At 39.8% G+C, this 27,965-nt stretch overlaps 1 protein-coding gene across 1 annotated transcript; it reads left to right on the top strand.

The window, feature by feature from the left end:
- LOC118254109 (protein spinster homolog 3-like) lies at positions 1 to 27,965 on the top strand. The gene is made up of 11 exons (XM_035559104.2): positions 1 to 208; positions 3,774 to 3,839; positions 4,284 to 4,420; positions 4,932 to 5,083; positions 5,959 to 6,025; positions 7,315 to 7,505; positions 9,415 to 9,567; positions 14,155 to 14,344; positions 19,761 to 19,826; positions 25,895 to 25,993; positions 27,798 to 27,965. Exons 1-11 carry the CDS (start codon positions 1 to 3, stop codon positions 27,963 to 27,965), a joined length of 1,497 nt encoding a protein of 498 aa, XP_035414997.1.

The following is a 27,965-nucleotide window of genomic DNA, read 5'->3' as shown; positions in this document are numbered from 1 at the left end:
ATGCAGAACCCTAGTGCACATGAAAGCACAGGCTTGCAGTCCCAGCCACCTCCTGAGGAGCAGAATTATGGAGCTACTGAAGCCCATGAGAGACAAGGTCCATTTGTGTCAGTGTCAAGGAACAGTCCAGCAAAGAGAGATTACCTGATAGTTGGTGTGCTATGCTATGCGAATTTAATAAATTTCATGGATTGGTTTATTGTACCAGGTGAGAGACTATTTCCTCTTTCTAAGGAAAAAGAAATTTCTCGACAGTTCTACTTATTCCTTAGCTACAAATGTTTTGTAATCTAATGGTATACTTCTATATGTCAGTTTAATCTTTCTTGCTTATCTGCTTTAGCCTGTTGCTCATGCTCTCTATGAAACTTGCAACTATACATTTGAAAGATGAATAAATGATCTATTAGTTATTAGTTGTTAATAGAACTCTTATACAAATCATGTCTGTTAAATGCTTAAGAGTCATAGTTTTAAAGCTATGTTATAAACAGACTTTGGTATACAGAGCAAATAATCTATTTTCGTGTCTGGATTCCAGAGACATGACTAAGAAACTTCTCTTTATTGTATACAGCAGTTTACGAAGCCTTCCTTGGCTTAAGTACATTAGATGTGGTATTCCTGTATCTGAAGTGATGACATTCCCTCCATTGAAAGTACAAAAAATTATGTTTTCATTGTGCAAGTTTGTTTAAGGAAGGTTTAACTTCCTTATGAGCTGGTGGGATGTATGTGATTTCTGCAATGAGGAGTGTAACATGACGGTGTAAAAAGAATGGAAACCCATTTCTCTAAGTATCACCTACCAAATTTAGAAGTTGTTTTCTAATAAATAATATCCTTCTTCCAAAACATTTGGTTTTCGATCTAACCATGAACAACAAAGCATTTCTTCTATTAAACTAATGAGATTTTTTTTTTTTCCACTCATGTAAACTGTGGCCTGTATAAATTCTTCTGCTTAGAATCACCTCTAAGCATCTATCAGGCTTCCAGGGATCTTATTTAGAAATGTGCAGGAAACACTTGTGAGCTTGCTGTATTTTACTTCTGTGTCCTGGAAATCATAAATGTTTTAAAACCTTGCAAAAACCTCAAGGATGGATTGCTAAATATGGAATTAATATCTAGTGTTAGTACACAAAGTAGTTATTTTTACTATTTAGACCATTAACAAATTTAAGACATTCAGTCAGTATCTTTAAAAATTGAGAGGCTAGTGGGTTTAGGAGTTAAAATTTTTTTCTACTGAACGCTTATTAACCACACATGTAAGAGGGAAGGAAACAAGTAGGGGGTGCATGCTGCATGATATTGCAAGACTGCTAGTGAAAAAAAATCCTGTGTATGAATGCTGTTGTCAAATAACTTTCCCTGGAGAAGGGTAGGGGACAGGAGAGGACAAAAATACCTTTGAGCAAGAACTGGAATGCTAGGAGGGTATGCACTTGGAAGTATAAAGTGTCAACAGTCATTTGGCTCATTCCTGGCTTTGAACTATTCTTTGACTCCTGTACATGTTAAGAGTTTTAAATTTTCAAGAAGGCCTGCGAAGTAAAGGTGGACTACCAGTTGACGTGCTCAGTTTCTTGTGTGCGAGTCCTCGGGGACTTGTAAAATTCAAGAGCAGAGGTGGGGGTTATATCCAGGCCCTTGAAATAACAGACATCTACTTTAATTACAATATATGCCTAAAGCACTTTTTAATCAACTCTATGACCTCTTAGTCCATGAGGGAATTATATTTACAAATCGCAGTTCGTACCACAGCAATCTACTCTTATCTGCCAGAATTTAGCTGCAGTGCCGAATTCTTGCATCAGTACTTTTGAGTTTGGCTGCCCATAGGTAAGATATCTTGTTAAATATAAGTTAACAGGAAGGTAAAAAAGCAGAGGCTCAAGTACTTGTTTAGTAATCTGGTAAGTAATCTGGTGGCAGTTAAGCAGTTGTGGTTTCCAGGCACTTTTGCTCACAAGATTTGACAGAGTTTTCATTGATCTTCACATGGTAAATAAGCTCTTCCATTTAGTTGCTAGAATTGAGACTTCAATTCATTAAAAATAGTGATCATGCAGACTTTTGCCCCTCTAATCTGTTACCCTGTTCCAAGCTGCTCACATCAATGCCTTGGCATTTGCCAATATCTGGTCAGGCCAGTTGTTCAGTTGTCTGGAGGGGATAATGTTTTAATGGTGCTCAGTTTGAACATTAGTTTGAGCTGAAATTGTGGTTCAGACCAGGTCTTGTAATAGCTGTGGTTTGTACTAAATACTCTAGTAGTTAACAGTTGAAGTTCCTGTAATGCAGTATTTCTGTGTGTTGATAATCACCTACCAGGAGAATAAATACTGTCAATTGCTGTGTTTTAATTCTGCCAATTTCCCTTGCCTAAGACAGACCTTTAGCAGGTATTTGTTGTTCTGAATGAGGTCACAGACTTTAACTTCTGAGACCATTCAGAAAACTCTAAATATGTTCAACAGTCATTGAGAAACAGCTATAAAACCCCCAGTGCTGCTGTTATGCTAGACCTTGGTCTATACTGACTTGAAGTCCCATCAGTAAATCGTGAGGAGACTGATTACGCTGCAGCCATGAGGGCTGTTGGAGAGCATGCATTTAGCTTTAAACTAGCTGTCTCAAGAGTGCTTTTCAGTTGGCTGCAGCAGTACAGGACATGGCATTACATTTAAAATCCACTGTAGGAGCATAGTAGGTACCTTTTGCTAACCTCACGCTGAGCTCCATTCCGCTCCAGATCAGCTTCTAGAGGCAGGGCAGACAATTTCACAGAATGCATTTTCTTAAGTGGTGGCTCCATCTCTGAATAACATTTTGATTTAGACTATAATAATAGCAAAACTAAAGCTGCATGAGAACACACTTCTGTGTTGAGATCTTTCAATGTCTTCAAAGTATGGTTATTCAAAATAATATCTTTGACTTTTTACTTTCTATTTCAGAAATACAATGCAAAAATGCAGGCTGGGTGTGATGGTAGATCTGCAGCCTTGGAATGACACAGAGATGAAAATGAGCTTTTTGTCTCAGAAGCATTCATGCATCCATGAAGTGCCAGATCCATGGATCTTCCCTCCGATTATTGCTTTTGTGGCTTGCTTCCACACTTTTTGACAATTCTTCTAACGTTTTCCACAGCTATTGAATGGTTAGAAATTGAGATAGAATTTCTGTCAGCTATTTATCACAAATAGAAATAATCACTTTTGGTGAAGTTTGTCTGTCACTGTCACCACTAGAAAAACATTAATTTGTAAATCCATGGTTATTTACATCTCAGCTGATCTCTGCAAAACTGTGATGGAACCATGGTCCAATCAAAATAACTTCTCTCTGAATTACAGTAGTAGTATTTCTCTGGCTGATTTTGCCACCATTGGCTGAGGAGGACTGTAGCCATTTGCATTCTGGAAAACCCAATATTCATTAATTTGAATGTTGTATATTCTGAAACTGTTAACACTTTCAAAAAGAAATACAACAGTTGTGATTGCGATAGTCAGTAAACTGACTCTTGTAAGCCTATATAGATAGTAGAAGATCATGAATTTTATCTACAGTGATAAGAAATCTAAATCTCTTTGTATCTAAGTTTGTGGTAATGGTTTACATGTAAAATGGGAAGCTAAATGTGCTGCCATTCTTGCAAGCCCCCTTCTTGAAATGAATCTGAGTTGGCAAATGAGTAGAATCACAAAGAATAAATAGTGTACTTTGCTGTCATTCAGTGTTTGACTCTATTGCAGGGATCCTCTTGGATATACAGCCATACTTTAATCTCAGCGATGACGAGGCAGGTCTACTGCACACAGGTAATAAAATCTCTTAAATTCAGATAGCTTGCTTTGCCTAGTGTCTATATGGTCTGTTCCTAAAATACAGTCTATAACTTATCTTTTCTAGTTCCTACTTGTGTGTGGTATTACTCTTGTGGGCAGGCAGACTAAAATGTGAAACTGAAAGTCTTTGGTTCAAGAAAGAGTAGACTTAAGTTCTTCAAGAATCACACAGCATGTATTAAAGAATTTCTCAGTTAAGAAATACAGAACTTGAGCAATTTGTGCCTGTTTTATTTTACATATATATATATATAAAAATACATCTATGTTGTTCTTTTTCTAAATGCCTACTGTTTCTTCAAACTCAGCCAGCCTTCAATCTTTACACTAAAAAATAAATTGAGTTTGTCTGAGGGCTGAGGAGAACCATAAGAGTAATTTGACCAATATTGTACTTATGCCTTCTTGGATTTCTAGTCTTCATCTTGTGTTACATGCTGGCTGCCCCCTTCTTTGGATACCTTGGTGACCAGTACAACAGGAAAATCATCCTTGGAGCTGGTATTTTCTTCTGGTCTGTTGTAACATTAGGAACCTCATTCATCAGTGAATCGGTATGTTAGTTTTTTAGAGGGTACTAATAAATCACCTGCATATATCTGCAGGATTTGATACAGTCCTCCTCTGATCACATTTGGAAAAGCTGTCAGTGAGCACTCGCTCCCCAAGCCTGGACTAAGTGAACTTTGTGCTGGAATGCTTTATAGGACGGTAAAGTCCAGCCAAGACAATGGAGCACCTACACATTACCGTTGCAATTGATGGGATCTTATTTCTCTCCCACATTCTATTGATTATGACATTAGGGTGTAATGCATTTTCCAGCAAGCCTGGACAATCTATTGACCATATCCTGAAATTCTGTCGGTGTGTCACTGTAAGAAAGAAACAGCAGCGGGATGTTGAGGGAAGCAGATGTGAACAGAGGGGCTATAGACATATGCAATAGGCAGCTGAATTCTTATCTCGTATGCTACATTTGACCCACTAAAATACACCTCTTTAGTAGTAAACTTTCTTTCCTGAATGGACTTTTTTGGACTATAATATATCTTTTGTCTGCAGTATCACTGGATATTCTTTCTTTCACGGGGACTAGTTGGCATTGGCACGGCCAGTTATTCCACAGTAGCACCTACCATCATTGCAGACCAATTTGATGAGGGAAAAAGGACCACAATGTTATCTGTCTTCTATATCTGCATTCCAGTGGGAAGGTTGGTTTTCTTGCTGGTAATTGACTTGCCTTTTGAAATTCTGTGCGACCAGGCCTGTAATTCAATATATCCTCAACCTTGATTAAACAGATTTTTACATATATCTGCATTGGCTCTTGCAAAAGGATTTGTCACTTAATAGCATCTTTAAATAGCACTGATTAGGTTTATTTCTATATTTACTTTGAAGGAAAAAATGCTTTTTTCCTCAAATTTAAGGGAGAATCTAAACTCTGAAGACAGATAGGCTTTGTATAAAACATCAAATCAATTCTAAAAGAAATGTGCATGTGAGAGTAGTTTTTTATTTGTTTATTTGAGAACAAGCTTTCAGATATTTGTTTACCTGACAAATTTTTGAGATCCCTCCATTAAACATCTTCCAAGGAAGAACTGGCACTTTCCTCTCCTCTTTTAGTTAAAGTGGCGTGTGTGAAGGAGAGGTGGAAAAGGGCTTTGTAAATGGTTCGTACTCTTTATTAGAGCAGGCAGTCAAGGTTGAGGCCTGAAGCCAGATTAAAACTAAAGGAATTCCTGCAGGGTGTATTTCACATGGCTAGCACAGAAAGGAGCAAATAATAAAGCGCTTTGTAGGCTGTCTAATCTAGGTTTGCAGTGTCATCCTACAGAACATATATTCCGAGTGAAATCTGGGACATTATTACTACTGTCTAAAGTCTGCTCTGACGTTAGACTCTCTTTTTAATACCCATTGGCAAGTAGAGTAGCATAGACCATGTGGGTTGTTTCTGCTTACCTATTTTGAAAACTATGACAGAACAGTTCCCTGTGCTCTCCTTAGCTGATGAGACATGTCATTTCAGCCAGCAAGAGTTCATTAGTGCCTACTGATAATCCCTTTCTGTTGCTTACAGTGGTCTTGGTTATGTCCTAGCATCCGGCATGGCAGGTGTCACAGGTGATTGGCACTGGGCATTCCGGGTGAGTTATTCACTTTCACTCATGGGGCTGAGCCTTTCACTGTAAAATCATAATTTTGGCTGGGGTTTGGATTACTCGTGTGCATTGTGTAGTGTTGAGTGGTAGAGGAGCTTTCTATTCTCTGACTGGTCATGAACTTGGTGTTTAAGAGAACTCTTCCTGCAAGACAAATGGAATACTTATGCCTAGCTCCTGCAGAATGAAAGCAGGCATAGGTGAAATTGTACAGCAGCCAGGGCAGGTGTTGTTCCTCATACCTGAGGACACACTTGGAATGGTTGTCAGTGCACCAAGACATCCTCAAACAGGGGAAACTGAAGGTAAAATGATCTTTGTACTGGTAGCACCAGTATAATTCTTCAAGAAAATAAAGAGAAGGTAGCCAGGTTATTTTTTTATTTCTTTTCTGAGATGCTGTTAGGAATAACTTCTATTATTTGAGGGTTTCAAGAAAAAAACACTTCTGTTTTGGTCATGTCATCATGATGTCTCCCCATATTGAGCACCTAGTGCTTTGGAAATACTTTACCAGATCCTCCTAGCCTATCTATAAAGTTAAGTACCAATTACAGGGTATGTAAGAATGTTTACTGGTATGACAGTCTTTTACGGCTGCATCATTTGTGATCAGAGTACTCCAATATAGTTTTCTTCATGTTTTCCTCCAAAATCACAGAATCCTAGAATCATTAAGGTTGGAAAAGCCCCCCAGGAGCCTCTGGTCCAACCAACCCCTACCACCACTATCACCCACTAAATCATGTCCCTAAGCACCACGTCCAACCTTCCCTTGAACACCCCCAGGGACGGTGACTCCACCACCTCCCTGGGCAACCCGTCCCAATGCCTAATGACTCCTTCTCAGAAGAAATTTCTCCTAATTTCCAACCTGAAATTCTCCTAGCACAACTTGAGAGCCATTCCCTCTGGTCCTGTCACCAGTTGTCTGTGAGAAAAGGCTGATGCTCAGCTCCCCACAACTTCCTTTCAGGTAGTTGTAGAGAGCATAAGGTCCTGAGCCTCCTCTTCTCCAGACTAAACAATCCCAAGCAATCATGTATCTGTATGATGGGGAGGGGGAATCTATTGTCCTTCCTCCAAAGTCACCATAAACTACCAAAATCCACTCTTCTTCTTTACAAATATGACTTACAGACAGAAAGTCACATCAATTTCTGAGCATATCTCTAATTCTCCAATATGTAATTGTAGCATTGAATTTAAATTGCTGTTGAGTTTTTGCTGTAAGAAAAAAGGTATCCTGGACCTAACCAGCTTTGTGTCTACAGGTAACTCCTTGCCTGGGAGGTATAGCACTGGTTCTTCTGATTAAACTGGTCCCTCACAAGATCCAGAGAAGGACAGAAGCACACAGAGCATTGAGCATATCTGGCACAATACGAGTAGCAGCTGAAAAACCTGGTGTACAGAGATCTGCCAAGACTACTTGGTGGCAAGATGTCATATCACTTGGCAAGAAGTAAGTGATTTAACAACAAAGGTTTCTTCCATTGAAAAATGACCATTCCACTATTAGAAATACGGCCTTCGAATTCTGCTCAGTTCTTCTGTACTACATGCTGTATGCAAGATGATTGACACCATTAATAAAAGCTTTCTTCCACTCATTTACAGAAATAGTATGTAAGAGATTAAAATTTGCTTTTTTTTCTACTATCCTTCCATTTTGAGGAGGGGGAGGAAGGAAAAGTTATGATGGCAGTGTGCTGCTGTTTAAATCCAATTCTACTTTTCTACTAAGTTTCCCCTTCCCTCTTGCATTAACATGTAGGGTAGGCTAGATAGGTAAAAGTGCACATTTTGCAGGTGTAACTTTATCTGTAATTCTCAGTGCCCAAGGAAAGTTATCAGCATGTCTCAGGCAGTCTTTATATGGTATTGGAGAGCCTGCTGTGCCTCTGATAAAAGAGGTCCGATTCTGCAAGACCCCAATATGGTTTAAAAAGTAATTGTACATGTGTTTCAACCAGCTAACCGGGGTCTGGCAGATGACCTCTTGGTTGTAACCACACAGAAATTAAAGTCAACACCATCTGACCTGCAGGACGAAGTAAAACGCTGATTGCAGCCAGGTTACCCTGTAGTTAGTGAAAACCCTCCCAGGGTCAGGGGGTAAAAGATGGATCTGGTTTGAGAACAGCAGGTGCCGCTGTGCACCTGCGCCGGATCTGCTCAACACTGCCTGTGCCTGCAGGCTGCTTTCCCAGGAGTCCCGATTAAATGCTTTTAGTTAAAGACATGCACCTCTTGCCTCCCTGGGAGATTTTTTCGGAGCGTTCCTCTTCTGGAGGAGCCAGCATTTTCTAATTGGCGATTAGATTTGCATCCAATTTGCATCTGGAACAGCAAGTACGTTAGAAATCATGTTTGTTGGATCACAATTTGAAGGCAGTAGCAGTCTGAGGTGAATCAAAGAGGAACCTTCCTGACATTTCAGCAGCCAGACTAATGTCAAAGTTGTTTTTCCTGTGACGATGTTCCTTATAACCTCCAGCAATGTTGTCAAAATAGATTTTCATTTTCTTGTCCTTTTGGTACTGATTCCCAAAGCATAAGGACATACTGTCTAAAGCCAGGTGGTTCCACACTTAAGTAAGTGCAAGAGCCATTTATCTTTAAAAGATGAAGAATTAGATTCATATCCTAACAAATCTTCTTGCCCAGTGGTCAGCTGGTCATCTGCAGCACTGTGAAATCTTAAGACTTCAAGACTTCTCATTGACCTCAGAGGAGACTTTCTATAAGATATTAGCTAGAAAAGGACAGGTAAAAAGTTGATTTTCTACTACAATAGGGCAGTAAGGTGACGTGGTTTGGACAATTTAAAAAATGTTTCTTCTTTTATCTGCTAGCTCTCTGTGCAGACTGAAAGTCAATTTACTCAAGTAGAGTTAAGCAGTGCTCAAACCACTGCATCTTAACAGTTTGAAAGACCCAGAAGTTACTCTCATTTATATTGGTTACACAAGCACCTGAAAACCATCCTAAGGCATTTAGACTTGCACATAGAACCCTTTCATTTAGCTACTAAGCCACTAAATTGTTGCCCACTCTCTGTTGATGTAGTTCTGCTAACAAAAGGTCACAACAATTGTTTTAGCAGAAGTTGACAATAAAATCTGCAAGAGACCATGACTGGGATTTAACATGAAATCAGTGGTCATACTCTTCACTCTAACTAGTATTTTGCTGTCAAAGTTCATGGATAAAGTGTCATCAAAATGCCTATCTTCAAGTGAGTGCAATTTGATTATAAGATATCTGAGTGGACTGTTTTGTTATCGCTTGAAATCCTGGACGGTGCACATAGGCACATCCTCACATCCCATTCTTTCAAATCTCTCTCGTTTCTTTCTTTTGACTTTCAGTTGCAGTTTTGTCTGGTCCTCACTGGGTTTGACTGCCATGGCCTTCGTTACTGGAGCGCTGGGAATGTGGGTACCGATGTTTCTTCACAGGGCTCAGGTTGTCCAGGGCACTGTATCACCATGCCTTGAAAAATCATGCAGTTTATCTAACAGGTGAGGTGTGCACAACTGTGGAAATACACATGGAAACACTGTACAGTGCTAAATCACAGTTTGTTTCCAAAGACAGAAGGTAGGATGTAACTGTGAATACTTTTTGTGAAGGCAAATGGGTGTGAATGTTAGACTAAATTGCTTCCAGGTATGCTGAGACACTCCTATTTATTTGTTTGTTTATAATCATGCAGTTAACTGGAAAGATGCTGCCAAACCTATTTAAGTAAAGGGAAATAAGCAGTAACAGGAACATTTACAAGGAAAAAAAATCAGCTGTAGAAAGGAGATTTCAGTTGACTATTGACTTTGTACCCCAAATAACTTAAATACACATTTAAGCATGTTTAAGTTTTACATTTTTGTAACTTTGCTATTACCTTCCTGATAGTCGATAGTCTGTTTTTAAAACTACTCTCATGTTGGCTAGATGATTGTGAGTCCCAGCATTAAGCAAGCTTGATGAATTTGATCTAGTATCGTATTGCATCAAACCAGGATAATTTGTGAGGAACTGCCAGCAGAGCTCAACTTACAGAGACTGTCCAGACCAATAGAGATTCATGAAAAAGTGTCAAATGCTGAGCTGGCAAGGTGAATTTGCAACAGGAGAGGAATCTGAAGTAATCATAATACAACTTGGTGGAGATCTCTTTTGCCCAGCTTGCAAGAGAATTCTTTTCCTTACAGTGTGTTGTTCAGAACAGAAAAAGATATTCAGTGTTGCCCTTGAGTCTTCATGGCTGCCCTTAACAACACTGAGCACTGTTGTACTTTTCAGCTATGTACTGACTCCCTACCAGTGGCCTCCATGCAAGTGTCCCTACATTTCTTCTGGAAGTATCCAGATCTGGTTTCAGTCCCTGTCTTCATGATGGATTTCCAAGAACTGCCTGCTTACAATCTTCTCTTTCCACATAGACAAGTAAAGGCAAAAACAGTAACCAAAAACTGTTTTTTTTTTTTTTTTCCCAAGGGAATAACCAAGTCAACTCAAAAGTTGTTTCTGAGTTGTAGCATAACCAGATGGCTAGCCTGATAGGAGATGACCACTGCAGCAAGGCCTTAAACGTACACATTTTTCCCTTCCTGCTTCATTTTCAATACAGACTTGAGCCAAGTCTGGGAGGAGCTGTCCAGTTTTGAGCTAGTGGAAGGTATATTGAAAAGTCATCCACAGGTACTTCAATGGGAAATGCAGTTGTCCTTCCGTGGATACCACCACTGGCACATTATTTAATAGTGAATAATGCTGAGGAAATGAGTGAATTAGGAGTTTGGCTCAGGGTAGGCAGAGAGGGGAAGCTGAACCTTCAGATACAGTTTAAATACTTCATTTTTTAAGCTGATGATGTTAATCTTACGCTTTCTAATCCTCCTTCTCAATTATTATTCCACAGTAGTGTTGTTAGAGCAGACTTAGTCCCCAGGGAAGTAAAAGGGAGCACCTGATAGTTTAACCTCATGTACTGCATCTTACAGGATGCTTTAAAAATAACCTTGGCATAAGCTAGTGCCAGAGGCAGCATAAGGCTGATTTTAGACTGTTATTCCAGGGGGATAGAAAGAAAAATAATAGAAACAGTTATGTCAGCCCTGTAGCTGACAATGCTGGGAGAACTGAGATGCACATTCCCAGACCTGCCCAGGGATACTTTAAGGACGCTGTCCCCTATGGCCGTTCAGCAGTTGTAGGCTTTTATTAAGGATAGGGCCGTGTCACTTGGACTCCCTGGAAACACAAATTCAAATAACACCACAGCTGACTCAGGTCTCAATCCTTTCAAGGTAGATAAATAGGCAGTATGAAATTTTTATTCTGGTCTTTGTGCAGACACCTTCAAACAGATCAGAGAGGTATGTGAGCATTCTCAAACCCTGAAAGATCCTATAGAGTTCTTTCCCTGGGATTAGGCTTCACTGCTTCCCTTTTCCCTGTCAATTGAGCTGTGCTCTGATTTAGTTTTGGCTGTTCCCTTTTCTTCCAGGTGTAGGTTTATTTCAACTGAAGTGTATAACACACAAATTTTCTAAACACAATTCCATGAATGCTTAGATAAAGTAATGTCACCTTGGAACTTGCCTCTCCTGGACAAATCTGTAAATTACTTATTCTGTCTGTTCAATCTATATTGTCACTAACAAGCTATAGTGAGTGACGGATCAGAATCCTGAAAAACTTACAGAGTACAGCTGTGCTTAAGATTTGTTATCTAGTATAGCAGTATTGTTTTTTCTTGTAGAATTACTGAATTCTTCCTAATCAGCCAGAAGGAGATGAAAAAGAGGAATCACAGAATCACAGCATCATAGAATATCTCAGGTTGGAAGGAACCCACAGGGATCATTGAATCCAACTCCTGGCTCCACACAGGACTCCCTAAAATTTAAACCATGTGTCTGAGAGCATTGTCCAAATGCTTCTTGAACTCTGTCAGGCTTAGGTCTTTGACCATTTCCCTTGGGAGCCTGCTCCAGTGCCCAACCGTAGTCTCAGTGAGGTACCCTTTTCTAACATCCAACCTGACCCTCCCCTGCCCCAGCTCCATGCTGTTCCCTCGGGTCCTGTCGCTGTCCCCAGAGAGCAGAGCTCAGCGCCTGCCCCTCCACTCCCTTCGTGAGGGAGCTGCAGGCCGCCATGAGGCCTCCCCTCAGCCTACTCTGTTGTGGGCTGAACAAACCCAGAGACCTCAGCCGCTCTTCATATGTTGTGCCCTCTAGACCCTTCACCATCTTTGTTGCCCTCCTTTGGACACTCTCTAATAGTTTTATGTCTTTCTTATATTGTGGTGCCCCAAACTGCACACAGTACTCGAGGTGAGGCTCTACCAGGGCAGAGTGGAGTGAGACAATCATGTTCCTCAGCTGGCTAGCAATGCTGTGTTTGATGCACACCAGGATATGGTTGGCCTTTTCTCACTCATATTCAACTTGCCATCGACCAAAACCCCCAGATCCCTTTTCAGGGGGGCTGTTCTCCAGCCTCTCATCCCTGAGTCTGTATGTATATCATATCCAGCATTACCCTGTCCCAGGTACAGGTTGTGGCTTTTGCTCCTGTTAAATTTCATACAGCTGGCTATTGCCCAGCTCTCTAATTTATCAAGATCTTTCTGCAAGACTTCTCTACTCTCAAGAAGTCAACAGCTCCTCCTAATTTAGTATCGTCTGCAAACCCAGTATTCATTCAAGTCTGGCTTCCAGATCATTTATAAAAACATTGAAGAGAACTGGCCCTAAAATGGAGCCCTGGGGAACCCCACTACTGACTGGCTGCCAGCCTGGTGTAACCCCATTTACTATAACCCTTTGAACCTGACCTATCAGCCGATTGTTCACCTATCATATCATGTACTCATCAAGGTATATGCTGGATATTTTGTCTAGAAGGATAGTATCAGAGACAGTATCAAAAGCCTTGCTAAAATCCAAAAAGATCACATCTGCTGGCTTCCATTGGTCAACTAGATGGGTAACATTGCCCTAAAAGAAAATTTAGGTAATTAAGCAGGACTTTCCCCTTGTGAACCTGTGTTGGTTATGACCAATAACTGCATTGTCTTTCAAGTGTTTTTCAATAACTCCCAGAATAATAATTTTACTAGGCATTTAAGCAGATGCACTGTAAATTAAAGGAACAGATCATATCCTAACTGGTTACTTTGCTTTGCATTCAGAAAAAGCTTAGGGCAGTGTACAAAACTTTCCACGTAGCACTCTGAAATATTTAGAAGCACTTGTGCTCAGAACACCATGCTCCTGTCACCATTTGCCTCAGGGGAGTTATAATGCATTAAACAATCAGTGGCACCACTAGTCTTGTTTCAAGAGACTTGCTTTGTCATTAGGATCTCATTTGGGACAGAGAGAAAAGCATATATGGAAGTCCCTCTGGAATCTGAATCTTCTATGCTATTTGAACACATACTTTTAATAACTTGCTGTTCCTGCAGAACATGTTTGCATTTGCAGATGCACAAAGCTGGGTGGCACTTGAAATTTTGCATTCAGAAAATATGACGTGGACCTCCTATTGGTTAACTATTCTTTGAACAGTTTTGGATGGTGGTAGCTGTTTCCCGTAATCAGAGAAGTGAGTTATCTCAGCTGTGCTAACCGGAGGGCTGTATTTTAAATGTATATAATTCCATGTGATAGAATCTCTTCCAGGACAGCAGATTGTGATACAGAGTTGTTCCATCTGTGTTTTAGGGATGACTGAGTAAATTTATTCCTAGGCTAACCAAGATGACTGTGTCTCCTCTGAATCACTGGATGTCCAAAGCAGATTGTACTCAGAAGAGTCCTCCTTGAGGCTGGTTGTATAACACCAGCTCTGTAAATGGGAGAATATCTGTTCCGCAAGGTAGAGCGTCAGTTGCAGGGCGCATAGCTGCAATTGAGGCATTGGGACTAAATCCATTTGGAAGGAGTGGGAAGGTTAGATCAAGTAAAGTAAAATCCAAGTTGCCCATTAAAGATTTCTCTGAAGCTGAAGGTATAAGCTAACAATGGGACACCCAACACCAACCTTTTTCCAGAGTATGATTTTACTGCGCTCAACTGTCTCCTGTGCTTTGTCGACAGCCTAATATTTGGAGGCATCACCATTGGGACAGGAATCTTGGGTGTCATTGCTGGGGCAGAAGCTGCAAGAAGATTAAGGAAGATAAACAACAGAGCTGATCCTCTGATCTGTGCCACAAGCATGTTTGTTTCTGCTCTGTGCTTATTCATAGCGCTGATGATGGCACAGAGGAACATCACTTCCACTTTTGTAAGTGCCAATCTGTCTATCACTAGCAAAATGTCTTCTGGGATCCTGGGGAGACAGGGAAGGGGGAAGAGGAGGAGAAGGATTGCTATTTCTGGATTCCTGCAGTCATCTAGACCATTAAGAAGGTTCAGCAAATGAGACAAAGTGGCCCACTAGCTAGGCAATGTGCATGTTGCTCTAGTATTACCTGCAGTGTCAGTGTGTCTTGTGAGGGCCCCACTGTGCATTACTTGTCCCAGTAAAGAGGGCAGTCAGTCAGAGCATTATAAACTGGAACTCAGGACCTATGGAATCTGCCTGGACTAGAGAAGAGGAGAAGAGTAAGCCTATGTAGCTAGCTGCATGAAGCTGGAGTGTCCATATGCAGAAGTGTAGTTAAAGGAAGTCTTGATCTTATGTTAATTTTTAATGCTATGTGACTAATTTAGAATTCTTCTTTTTGCTCCCTGAATACTTAAAGATTGGTGTACTTGAGACTGTACAATATGCACAGTTCTTGCTAACAATAACTTAGCCATCACCTTCAGTGTCCCAAGTCACTAGCTAATCTTCAACGTCAAACTTTTGGCAATGCAACCTGAAGTATAAATAACATAAGGTCTCAGTAAAGGGAAAAACAGAAACTTACTTAGGAATGAAAAATAGTTCCAAAAACTCCCTGTGAGAGAGAACTGAATGTAAACCTTAATTTAACTATAATCTGGTAACAGCTAGGAAAAGACTCCAAGCTTTTTTTCTGTGAATCCATAGCCACCATTACCATGATTAACATAAATAAGGGGATCCAAGTAAAGTTAATTACAGTAATCAACAGTCCTCTGCAAAAAGGTATTTTTGCAGCTTTCTTTGCTTCTAAGAATAACACTTGTCCAAAGAGGTTTTCCTTTTGACATTCCTCAGGAATTCCTGTGGAAAAACACCTTTAAACCAAAGCTAAAAACAAATGGATTTGCATGTCTGTGTGTATGTACACAAAGCAAAATGTGAAATTAAAGATTATTTTTGGGTTCAAGAGCAGATATCTCAGTGCCAAAAGAATTAGCCATTTTCTTTTTCTGCATCTCAGGTTCCCACATAGTCCTGCTCTGAGTGTGTTCTTCAGTTCTGTTTTGTCATTAAAAGTGTAGCACACAACCACAACTGTGTTTGATTCACCAGTCTATACTAGACAAATGAACTAATGTATCAGTTTTCAATTACCCTTTTCCAAAATATACCTTTTATTAGGACTGATAAAATTTGTTTTAAATATTTCTGTCCTTGCAAACAGCATTCTGTCTTCATGCCGTTATCTGGGAGGAAGTTCTGAACTGGGATGTGGATAACTGTATTCTTTAAGTTTCTTCCCATGGGCAGAGCAGTTGGTCTTATGAACAAAGACTTCACCACTTTATCTTCTGTTTGATGTGCTTGATTCAGGTGTTCCCACATGTAATGTCAGCAATGCGCAGTGGTAATAAATTCTACATAATCTAAGCACCTGTTTCTTCTAATATTTTTACCACTGTGACTGTTTAACTGTTGCCTTCTCTGGCAGCAGCCGTGCCTCTCCTTGCTTTCTAAACAAGATCTGACACTAGTCATACTGGTGTGAGAATTGGAGTGGTGTGCCAGCTGGTGCATCTAATTTGAAGGTCCCACTGAAACAAGTCTTCCATTTGTGTAGGACACTAGCAGGAAACTGGCTTTCCAGTCACTGTCTACTCAGGCACACTGATGTCAGCAGACCTGTCTCCATCACTTCACTTCAGTCTGGAAACTACTGAAGCAAAAAACATACATGCATTGGCTTCCAATCGTAGTAGGTTTTATATGGTACTTGCCACTGTCTTGAGTGGATAATGAAAAGGAATGAGTGGGTTTCATCAGCTATGGACAAAGCTGGACGAAATGTTTCAAAGCACAAGAATTCTCAAGTTAACACGTAAACATGGCAGGATTTCCAGGGTCTCTGTTGGGATACATAAACTGAAATGTCATGAGATTTCTCTGTTCTTTCTGGACACACAGTTCTTGATTTCAAAAGCAATCTTTGAAAAGACAGAAAAATGATCTGACTTTGTTATGTCAGAGGAGTCTCTGTCTAAATCTGTTCCTCTCTCCAAAAGAAAACAAAAGACATGCTCTCCGCATTGCAGCAGGTGCTTTGGAAAGTCATGACTGAACCCTGCAGCTGGGAAAGTTGGACTGTATTTAGTGTTGGGGGAACTTTGATTTAAATGGACTTACCTTTAATGGTAATGCTGTCTCAGGATGCAGTCTTGCCCTGCAAATTGCCTTTGAAGGACGCATTCTGCAGCTCTTGTCTCTGATACACCTGCATGCTGTTTGTGTTTTGTTTTTTTTTCCGAAAAAACAAAACAAAACAAAACAAAAAACACAAAAAAACAGAAATGGTTGATCACATATGGTCCAGCCATTTTGACTCCCTTCTTTTCTGTCTAGACGTGCAACTTTTTAAAAGCAAATTGTGTGTTTGACATTGATTACAATCTAATTCTCTTTTAGCTTTAGGTATGAATGTAAACAGTCATCTACAAAGCAAAATCTCCTTAAAATTTGGGACATTATTCTGGTTGCATCCTTTGATGACCAACTTCAAGTATTCAGTCTGCTAAAAAATTGGGGATCCTGGAGGAGGTGACAGCAATAAAATGTAGTGTATCTGGATACACTTAGCAGATTAGAAAGGGCATGTTACAAACACAGTTGCACAAATTCAATGGAAACATTTTCCATATTAGTTTCAAATAAGAACTTGAGACAGTGGGAGGAATATTGAGACATGGTAGAAACTGAAGGATACACTTTAAATAAAGCATTACTATTGCTTTCCTGCCATCATCAGCCCTTCTCCCTTGCCAAGTACAGTACTTCCAGAATATCTTTACTCGTTTTAGAGAAAAGTACATATAGCTGTCTCATATTTACAGATTGCAGTTGTTCTGCAGTTGGATGGGTGAATACACCAGCTATTCAACCATCTTGAATTTATTCTGCATGAGAAAGTACAAATTTGATATTGGTTTTAGAAAGAATACTTTAATATAGTTTGCAGAATGGTTTATTGTTTCCCAAAACTGTCTGGCTTAATTTTTTTCTGGTGCCCTACAACTGCAATCCACACAAGACATTAGGAAAGAAAAGAAAAACTGACAAAGCTGTGTCTCAAACATTAACAAAATTCTGTATAAAATTTCTCTCTGGAGTGTCACATTTTCTTATCATGGATAACTTTTCATTAATTCCCATTCCTTTGAACTCTGGGTTGAGAGCATAATTTGTTTCCTAAAGATGAATTTTACATTCTTTTCTCACATTAAGCATGTTTCTCATACCAGGCTCTTGTTCTTAAGCACCTGAAGAGATTAAATAACTTGAAAAATCTTGAAGAAAAAGAAAAACCTGAAACAACACTTTAAAAGCACTAAAAATGTGAGGGAGATAGATCAATCCCTCATCTGGTGTGTGAAAGCAGGTAGTCATATATTCCATTGATGGTATCTAGGAACAGTTTGGGAGACTTCAGAACCTTCTGCTCTAACCATTGTATTTGCATCTAGTTATATCTAAAGTATCAGCCAGGATTTAAATAAATCTTTGTTCTTTGTTTCCTTCCTGTTTCACTTTAACCTGCCATATCTCTTGTTAGCTATGGCATGACCAACAGAATTTACTAAGTTCAAGCTGTTATTGCTGTATAGCAGGGTACTTCTGCACTTCTGGATTTGCCTCTAATTTCCCTGAGTACTGCTTTGACCACTTCATAGGTTGTGATCCTAAGTTAGCAATGGCACATTTAAAGTTTATTTGTATAGAATCAGGGGAAAAAAGAAAGGAAGGTTCTTAATTAATATGGATCTTCCAAGAGAGATCAGAGAGTATTAGCATGAGATACGATGGTGAAGGGCTAGTACTTTGTGGTGATTTGCAAGGTTTGCCATTGTTGGTCCTTATTGCCAGGCAGCTTGGCAATAAGCTGAACTATGTGATACTGCTAACCGTGTTACCAACACATTTCATTTTGTGTTTGTCCCAAAGTTCTCTAATAAAAGGCTGTGTCTCTTGCTCTCCAGCCAAGACTGGCATGTAGAATCATTTCTGTAGTCAATAGGCTGTTATTGCTACAGTCATGGAATTGGAGACTGACTGCATTCTGCCTCTTGCAAGGGCAAGGTCCACCAAAGTTAAATCAGTAGAAAGACTTTTGATAGTGGGATGCACAAATCCAAGAACTAAGATATAGTCAAAGAGTATGTGAAACTGGTGATACCTGTTAAAAAACTTAATGAAAAGTAATTATATATGGAGGCATAGATTCAGCTGCAAATTAGAAAAACTGTATAAAGCATTTGGAAGGAAAAGATGTCTGGATAAAGGTCTGCGCTCTGTACCTCCGGTCTTCAAAGTACTTTTTCCCCAGACTGGTTTGGAGGAGAAAACATGAATAGCACAGGCAAGAAATGCAGAGGAAGTAGGTGTATAACAGGAAGATGCAGTGATTCAGATGTATGTCTGATTCCTCTTGGGAGCATGAAAGCTACCCCTCTGAAAACATCTGATAGTTTGCACTGTGCCTTTCTTTCATCAACCAGAGAGAATATCTTGATCAAAGCCCACCCAGTCAAGATGCTAGCACTTGTTATTATAATGGAGTTTGTTTTGTAGGTTCCATCTGACTTGGTGGCCTGTGTCACTAAGCAGATTCTGACTTCTAGAACTACTCCAGCTTTACAGTGTAGCTTTAATGTTTTCTTCAAGTATTGATTAGTCTGTACAGCCTGCTGAAATCCATGTCCAGGGCTGGCTGAAAGGGTTAATGTTCTATATGACCACAGGTGTAAGAACTGTTGCGAGCCCTACCCCTTTTTCCTGATGGCTGCATCTCCATCTGTGGTGAATTATGGAATTCCCACAGGACACCAAGACCTTGAGGCTGTCTGACTCTAGGAGTACATTTCATTTTGGAACTGACCTCTCTGAAGGAGCCTTTAACAGAACTTGTCCTGGCACAGGGATGTTCTGTTGGTTTCATTTGGAAACCTATGGTAAGGGAGATCTTTGAGAAAATTTTAAACCTGTGCTGGAGGTTTCCCTTCACAGGCTTTTGTCTCCCTCTTCTTGGGTTCAGCAGTTCATTCCAATTTATTTGTGAGGGTGATATGTTTCCTCTTTTGGCTCTTCTGCTGAGGGTACATGAACCAAAGCAACTCACATACCTTCCCTAGTTCCTTTCCTCTTATTTAAGAGGAAGATAGTGTTTGTAAGTATAGGCAGAGCAGATGTTTAATTTATAAAGGGATGGGTATGTACAGCAACTCACAGAGATGAGCATAGTTGATAAGCCTGCCTTCATCTTCACACTAAAAAATAGCAGTGTAGTGTGCATAGTTACTGCTTTCTTCTTTTTTTGCAGATTTTTATTGCATTTGGAGAACTCTTTTTATCTGCAAACTGGGCTGTTGTGACAGACATACTGCTGGTAAGTGCTTGTGAAACTGTTTGCTTATTTCTGGCTTTTCAGCTTTTCACAACAATATTGTTCATAAGTGTGCAACTTGGTAGCCAGGAGGACCAAATTTCTCCTTCCAGGAAGAGATGAGTGAAACCTAACTAAGAATACCCTTATTGGTACTCTGCTAATATTAGGGTTGTAACGTAGTGCTGTAGTGTAGTGCTATGCAGAGATACCACTAACAATATGGGTGTAGTAGTGCAGTAGTCCAAGCTCACCGTAAGCCCAGAAAGGAGATGTACTGGATGCAATTCACGCACGTGTAACTATCTAGTGTTTCTGGTACCCACACTAGTCTGAATTTTGTGTACAGCTCTGTGTTGTTGCATGTCTGCCAGAAAATGGTCTACACCAAAAAAAGAATCATTTTCTGTCTGTATTCAGGGATTTTGTATTTGTGCTCCAAAGCTCTGTAAAGATGAGCCAAATGAGGGAAAGCCAATATTCTACAAACTAAAGGTAGTGTATCTGTTAGAATTCTTCATTCTGTGAACTGTTCGCAACTTCCCTCACTCCAGAATACAGTTTAGATAAATTCCAGTACTTACAAGTTAAATTAATAAATGTTGCTACACTGCCAAAGCATTGGCAAAGCGGTAATGCTTACGATACTCTTGGGGGTTCCAGGAGTGCCACCACAAGCCCAAAGAATAGCAGTGCCTATTTCATTTCAATTATGTCATCAGCAACTTTCTTTAGAAAGGAGTGGTGTGAAAAGCACAGATCTTGTGGCACAATTAGTCTTGGTTTCAACAAGCAGCTAGCTTTTTCTATTAATTATTGCAAAGGCTTTAAGGATTAACACTTTTTTAATATCCTTGAGGTTTCACGTAAAGGGAGAATTTGGCAACCCTTGTTTTATACTGTAGCTCCACAGTCACTAATCGATGTCTGTGTAAAATATGGGACAGGTATTGTTATGCTAGAGAGATTTTCTACCATCACTGAACTACGCAGATTATCACAGTCTTATGAAGTAGCTTATGTGACTTTTTTTGGAAAGTCATAGTACAAACAAGCTGAATACGGTTTACCAGTCAAACAAGCAAGGAAATAGTCTACCTTGTTCGTATCTAGTAATCTGACTGCAGAAAGCTGATTTAAATACCACAGCCAGAGCTATTAGAATGACTGAAAATCCTTTCATTGCTCCCCATGGGCATAAGATAGGATATTTAAATTGGCGCTATCCTTTTCTACAAAGAATGAAGCACTGTATTGCAATGAAACACAGATTTTGTACTTTTTAGAATCTTCTTCTGTGGGGTGATTGTGTTGCAGAACAGTGAGCATGACCAGAACCCAAACATTGAAAGCAGGATGTTACCTGAAAGAGAGAGAGCTGAGAGAGGTGTGGTACTGGTAAAATTCTGATGCAGCTGGTGCTAATGGAAGACAAAGTAGAGCAATTGTTTAAAGCCCTCGGGACAGGTGAGAGAAGGGTCAAATGTAAAGGCAAAGCAGAAAAGAACTCTCTAGTTTCCCACCTTCAGGCTAATCATGGAAAACTGGTAGCTGAAGAGATCCTAAGCAAGATTCACATGAACATCTGTTTTATTTAATAGTTTCTCATTTCGAGGGAGTTCAAATCTATTTGCAGATTGCTAAAGCAAACTCCACTGTCATAAGAAATCTTTCATATAAGAACCACAGTGAATGCATTAATGTGTAGCACAACGCATAGTGATGCCCAATAACATGTCACAAGAATTTAGGACAGTAAAGAAAACTTGCAGCCCATGGCTCATGATGAAAATGGTTGTCCACAAGGCTGCCATTGTTTCTTGCTGCCACAGGAATTGAAAATGTACTACCGAGGTTACTGTCACTATAGTCTTAGTTACTCAGTGTATACAACTTGCTTGATATTCCTAACAGCTACCTAAAAATGAGTGGTAAAAAACTGTGCAGAGATAAAAGTATCTCTATTACAGTCTTTGGTGTAAAAGAAGGATGTGAAAGTATATAGCCAAACACTGAGCACCTGCTAATGGCAAAAGGGACTAGCTGTGAAGCACTATAGAACTCTGCTTCAGCTGACTTGACCTTGCCTTGAGCCTGTTTATCTTCAAACTTCATAGCTTGAAGAGTCTTTCTTTACATTCTGATTGAGATAAAGGAATAAAACAACTCATATTTTATGGTTCTTCAACAAAGCACTGGTGTTGACTGTTGTGTTATGGTCTCAAGTTACTCTTTCACGGTACTGCTCTCTACATGTCAGTTTTCTGCAGTCTGGGATTTTAAGAAAAAATAAAAATTGCAGTCAGCATTAGTGAATTGGTTGCCCGCTGAAAAGCTCAGCCTGCTGCAAGAGAGTTTTGTTTCTTCTTTGACTCCCAAAGAATGGTCAGAAACAATTATCCTTTGAGACAAGAGGTATAGCCTTGAAGCAGTGAACAAATACAAGTACAGCAAAACTATAACTGCTTCAAAATAATTTTTTATTAGTTTCTATTTCAGATTATTTTTAAATCACTGTTTTTTTTTTCCAAGAGAACAAAGCACGATTACAGTTAGTATTCTTCTTACATCACTTGAGCCTCCACTGAAAGATTTTCTTAAAGTCTCTCAGTTTACTTTTGTTTGAACTCCTACATTTGTGTTTTAATTATTTCCTCTGTCATTGTTAAAGAGGAAGATGACATTGCTCAGTTAGATACAGTTGATACAGGATAGGAAGTAAGGCACAAGTCAGTACTGTCAGCTCCTTCTTTAGATTCCTTTCTGAACCCAACCTGCAAAATCTGCAAGGAGATGTGTTTGCATTCAGTTCAGTCACTTAGGTCTCAGCTGGCTTAGGGAATGCTGCATCATATTCCAGCCCACACAAAATCTATTTGGAGTGTCATTGCCATATCCTTGATCCATGTAAACTGAGAAGAGGAGGAAGTTCTTGTCTCCCATGTCACTGGCAAACTTCTTTTGTATTTATTTTAGAAAGCTTTGGTTTTAGGTGCAAGCAATACTGCACCAAGCAGGAAGGTGAAAAGTTTGGCAGAGCAGAGCCCTGTAGTGGTGTGCTCCCCCTGAGAGCAGACATACAGTGTACTACCATGAATGTGCTTTTGGTTGGATCTGTTGAATTCTAAATGTTACTAGTTGTTTTGTTAGAAAAATGATGGAATTTAGATGAATTTGTGGATGTCTGCTCATTCAGCGGCAATCTTATCTGAGAGTTTTGTTTCATCCTGCTGAAAATCCATGGGTTCAGTGTATCACTGCTACTACGTTGACTTAAGGACGCCGTAGATAACAACAGAAATTTCTCTTTTTGCATTGTTTCCTGTGTGAGCTGGTAGACTTTCTGATATTGTGGCTGGATTTGCTAATGCATGTTCTTATTCTGCCATGAAAATGACTTTTCGTTCTCCCTATATGGCACTGCTAGGCAGAACAGAGTTAGGAATTTATTTATCCTGCAGCCTGTGGAGACAAAGACAAAGGAAGACGCTGACTGAATGATAAGGACTTTCTTCCTTTGTGGATCATACATCAAGATGCAGTGCATGTAGCAAGCTTTGTGCCCCGTATTCAGCTGTAAACATAAGGTATCTACCGGCTGACTGCAATCAGAACGTGCACGTAGGGAAGTGCTGTAGCCGCCTTGCTTACAGTTCTCCGGCTAAGTAGGAGGCTGTAATGGAGTGTCCCTAATGAAATAGCTGTTTACCATCTGTGAGGTACCGGTACTCTATATTTTAGGCTTTTGGCAGCTAAAAGCATAAAAGCTGCTGGAACTGGAAGCTTGGGAATATTGGGCTTGGGAAGGCTACCAACATGTCCCTGTCTTTCTTTGGAAGTGCCCTGGGAGGTATAGAAGCATTTACCAGCCTGTCTCTTCCATCTGCTTTTTTAGCTGACAGCTCTGTCACATAGTCTGCAGGAGGATCTCTAAAACCTCCAGAGACAGCATGACAGGGCTTGCAAATCAAATTTGTGGGGGCACCCTGCTTATCTGTCAAGGAATCTGGACTGGCATCTCCTAGGAGATGACAGTGCATAGGATGTCATCTGCGTTGTTGATGTGGTGTGAGTAGCTGGGCAGTTACTGTGGACAGGCTGCTTCAAAGCCCAGGTTTGTGGGAGTGTTCAGTTTATTTTCCTAGAGAAGCCTACGGTGTGTTGAGCTTTTGCATACTGTTTCCATTGTGCAGAAGAACCTCAGTAATAGCACAGTCAGAGTATGTGGGAGCCTGTTAACTATAGGAAGCTTCTGTCCTTCTTGTCCATTTTTCTTGTTACAGCTTTGTTCCGTAGGTACAGGTATGAGAGATTAAATGCATGCTGCAAGAAAGCAGTGCAGGACACTGAGAGTGTGAAAGTGCATTTATATTCTCTGGTGCTTGCAATGCCCACAATATGTTAAGTGCATAACAATATTTGATTTTTATTGCTCAAAAACAACCTATCATTATCAATAAAAGAAAAGAAAACTGAGTCTAGGGCAGTTGGCAGGATAACCTTAGAGAGCCAAGAACAGTCAAACTCCTGTCTAGCTCTGTCATAGCAAGGTCTATTTCCCAACCTAGAGTTTTCTACTGTAATTTGTTTCTCTCTCTCACTCGGAAAGTGAGACTGATATATTTGATACTCTTGTTCTCACAAGAGTAATTAACCTTGGTGTCTTGGACAATGCTGCTTCCTTACCTTCCAGTTTTAATTTCCATTAATGCAGCTCCTTATACCCACCCTAAAGATGTGGCACTGATATTGCTATTGGGATATAGCTATGTCTTAGTGATAGGTGAATATTTCCTTACCTAATATTGTGAGACCTCCTTATACACGCAGAGTGATGATAAAACTCCAAGTTAAATGTGGGAGCAAGATCTTTTTCTTCTTCTATGCCCAACTTGTTGTCATGCATGTTAGTGTTTCTTTGAAGGCAGAAATAAAGCCACAATAACTTATATACCTTGTGTTTGCCTCTTGGCAAAACACATCACCCTATTAATTAGCGTTTGAGACGTCTAAGTGATGCTCCAATCAATTTCCCACAAACAAACAAACAAAACAAAAAACAAAACGGGAGTAGAGGAGTGGGGGAATATTAAGTGTTTTGTCTCTGATATGAGCAATTGGTTGGAAAACAAATGTATGAAGGTTTAAAATTGCCTCTGCCTCATTCTGACTGTGAATGCTTCTCCTTTAAGTGTGTAATAATGTAAATGCATTACCGAGAGAGACACAAACAAATTATATAGAATCATGCTGTACTTCAGGCGTTGTTGATCTTCTTTAGTAGTGCAGACATAAAAGCTCCTATCACCCCAAAATGACTATATTTAATCTTAAAATTGGTTATAATCTATGTGATGCTTTGCCATGTTCTGTACCTGTACCATCTTCTTCAACTTGTTATTTAAACTGCGTGCACTCGAAAGCACAATCATTTTGAGGTATGGTTATTAGAGTAGCTATATCTCAGGTGCTCTCCGGTTACAAGCAGCAAACTTCTGCCATCAAATCCGTCATCAAACCACCATCAGCCACCTTCTGGTCCATCCCTGAGTCTCCACACAGTTTGCAAGGTCTCAGCTGACATCCCCTATAGCTGTGGCAGCTCATTCTGGTACCCCAGTTTCTCAGCAGGCTAGACCAGGCCTGCTGACACAGTGTTACGAGAGATTTTTCTCAGAGGCTGTCACTGCTGAACCTCCTTACAAGTAAATGGGTACTAGTAAATTGGTACGACTGCAGGGGTTACTGGCTGGAGTTCTCCATTAGTGGCATGGCCAAGTGAATGTGTACAAGTTGCTGTGAGTCTGTGAATGGAGGCAGGGGAGTAACGTTTTTCATGCTTTTTTGTCATTCCCTCTTTTGTGTTGCTTTCTTGATCATTTTCTTCCTAAATAAAACATCCAGTGTACTGTATTGCTCAGAATAACCTCTCTGTCTCCAAACGGTGTTTGAATATGAAATATAAAAAAAATGAATATATCCATCCCTCTAGGTTTTCATATAAGTAGGTGGCCATTTTTGAGATTCATTCTGTTAATACTCATTCTCCTGTGGGTTGTGTCTTGTTTCAGTATGTCGTGACACCGAGGCGGCAGTCTACAGCTATTGCCCTGCAGATTTTGGTGAGCCATTTGCTGGGAGATGCAGGCAGCCCATATCTTGTTGGGACTGTAAGTGAATTCTCTGCTTATCTGAGTTTTCTTTAGGGTAAAACTTTTAGAAACTGAAAGACAGACACTCACAGATATCTAGGCAATTCCTGGTCCAAAGCTTAGAAATTAGTCAAGTTGGTAGCCTTGAATAACCTTGATTCTGGAATCCAAGGGGACGTTTTTGTAAATGATTTTACTTGCATGCAACTTCTGGTCCTGTGACGCTGCAGGTACGTAGAATATAATCCTATATCTGTATAGACGTGAGTAGTTTCCTGCAGTGTGTAGAAATTAATTTTGATTTAAAATTTGAAAATTTTTAAATTTCAAAGGCATACATTTTTGCAAAGACAGTATCATTTCTTACCCACTGTTCTTTGCCATCTTTGAGGCACAGGCAGAACTGAGGCTTCCTGCTGAATGTGCTGCTGCATCCTGCTAGTAACTATGGACAGAATACTTCTTTTGCAATACTTTGCATGCAGTTGACTAAAATAGCATCTAATTGAAAGGTATAAGACAAAAAAAGTTTGTCATGGTATATCCAGATGAGATTATCCTCATGTAACCTTGCTCCTTTACAAAGAACAGAGATGATGAATCCAGGAATAGAACTGTTGTATATCCATGTGTGGTGCAATGAGCACTACATTGTGTTCTGGAAGGCTTCTGTGAACCAGTATACCAACGCTGCCCATGTCTGCTGTTGATTAAACACCGTATCTTCTGTATTCAGGTCTTGCTATTGTTTGCTGACCTACTTCAACTAACCCTTTAGCTTACAAATTGTCTGGAGAATCAGTGAATAGTCTTTTTCAGAGTCTGTGTTTCTTCCCTTTGCACTCTAGAGATTTTTTTTTTACTGAACATTTTAAAATTAAATGCATTAGGTATGTATTTTGGCTGTTATGTTTGCTGTAGTCCCTAGGTGCCCATTTAGAGTTGATCTCACTCTTATCTCCTTAAACTGTCATAAATAATCATATTCAACCCAGAAAAGGTTGAAGAGTCTCATATTTGTGTATTTCAAAACACGAAGCATATTGTAATCAAGGACATATGTGGGAATAGCAATGACTGCATTCAGCATCCATCTTTTTGTTTATACTAAGAAGAATTTTTAAGTTCCTAGGTTAAGTATTGAACCTTATGGGTTTCTTGAAATCAGCTTTTCTTTCTGTCTGCAAAAATAAAATTCCTGTGTGTCACATATAGCTTTTACAACCTCATCGTCTAGCCAGTGCAAAAAGCAGCTGTCTGGTATCTTCTTCCCAGTTCCTCATAATGTCATTCCATGACTCCTGAAATGCCTTTTGGCTCAAAACCAGACTCCACTCTTGTCTCTGAAATCAGTTTCCAGCTCTTCCCTTTTTAATATGTGTTGCTGCTCATGGCTGCATTTTTGCCAAACCAGTTTCTATTCATTTGATTCTGATTAAGGATGGATAAAGTTATCAAATAGCACCAAGAAATGATAAAGGTCATTGCCAAATGTTTGTCCTGTGCTGGCTTTCTGGAGATGGGCTAGAAAATGGTAAAATGAGTTAATGTTTACCAGTCGTGATAAACACTGGTTGCAGTATATCGTGTTCCTGTGACTGGAGGCACTAATGATATAAAAGAACAAGATTCCCCAACCAAATGGAAATTGAACTGCAGTGCAGTATAGATGTATTGGGGTTGACAAACCAAGGTAGCAAGCTTTTTGTCCCTACCTGCTCAGTTTTATTCTATTCAAGGGCCACAGTGGAAAGAGCTTGCTTAAATCGAGAGAGAAGTATGGTGTTACACCACATTAATGACAGCAATTTTCATTCCCTAGATCTCCAATGTTATTCAGGCCAAGAACAATCACTCAGTCCAGTGGAGTTTCAGGAGCCTGCAGTACAGCTTCATCATCTGTGTTTTTGTTGGTGTCATTGGAGGAGGTTTTTTCCTCCTAACATCTTTCTACATTGAAGACGATCGTAAGGAAGCAGAGAAGCTCTAA

Source organism: Cygnus atratus, chromosome 20, assembly GCF_013377495.2.
Source record: "Cygnus atratus isolate AKBS03 ecotype Queensland, Australia chromosome 20, CAtr_DNAZoo_HiC_assembly, whole genome shotgun sequence".
NCBI lineage: Eukaryota > Metazoa > Chordata > Aves > Anseriformes > Anatidae > Cygnus > Cygnus atratus.
The sequence above is the reverse complement of the archived record's forward strand: the minus strand, read 5'-3'. Positions and strand labels throughout refer to the sequence as shown.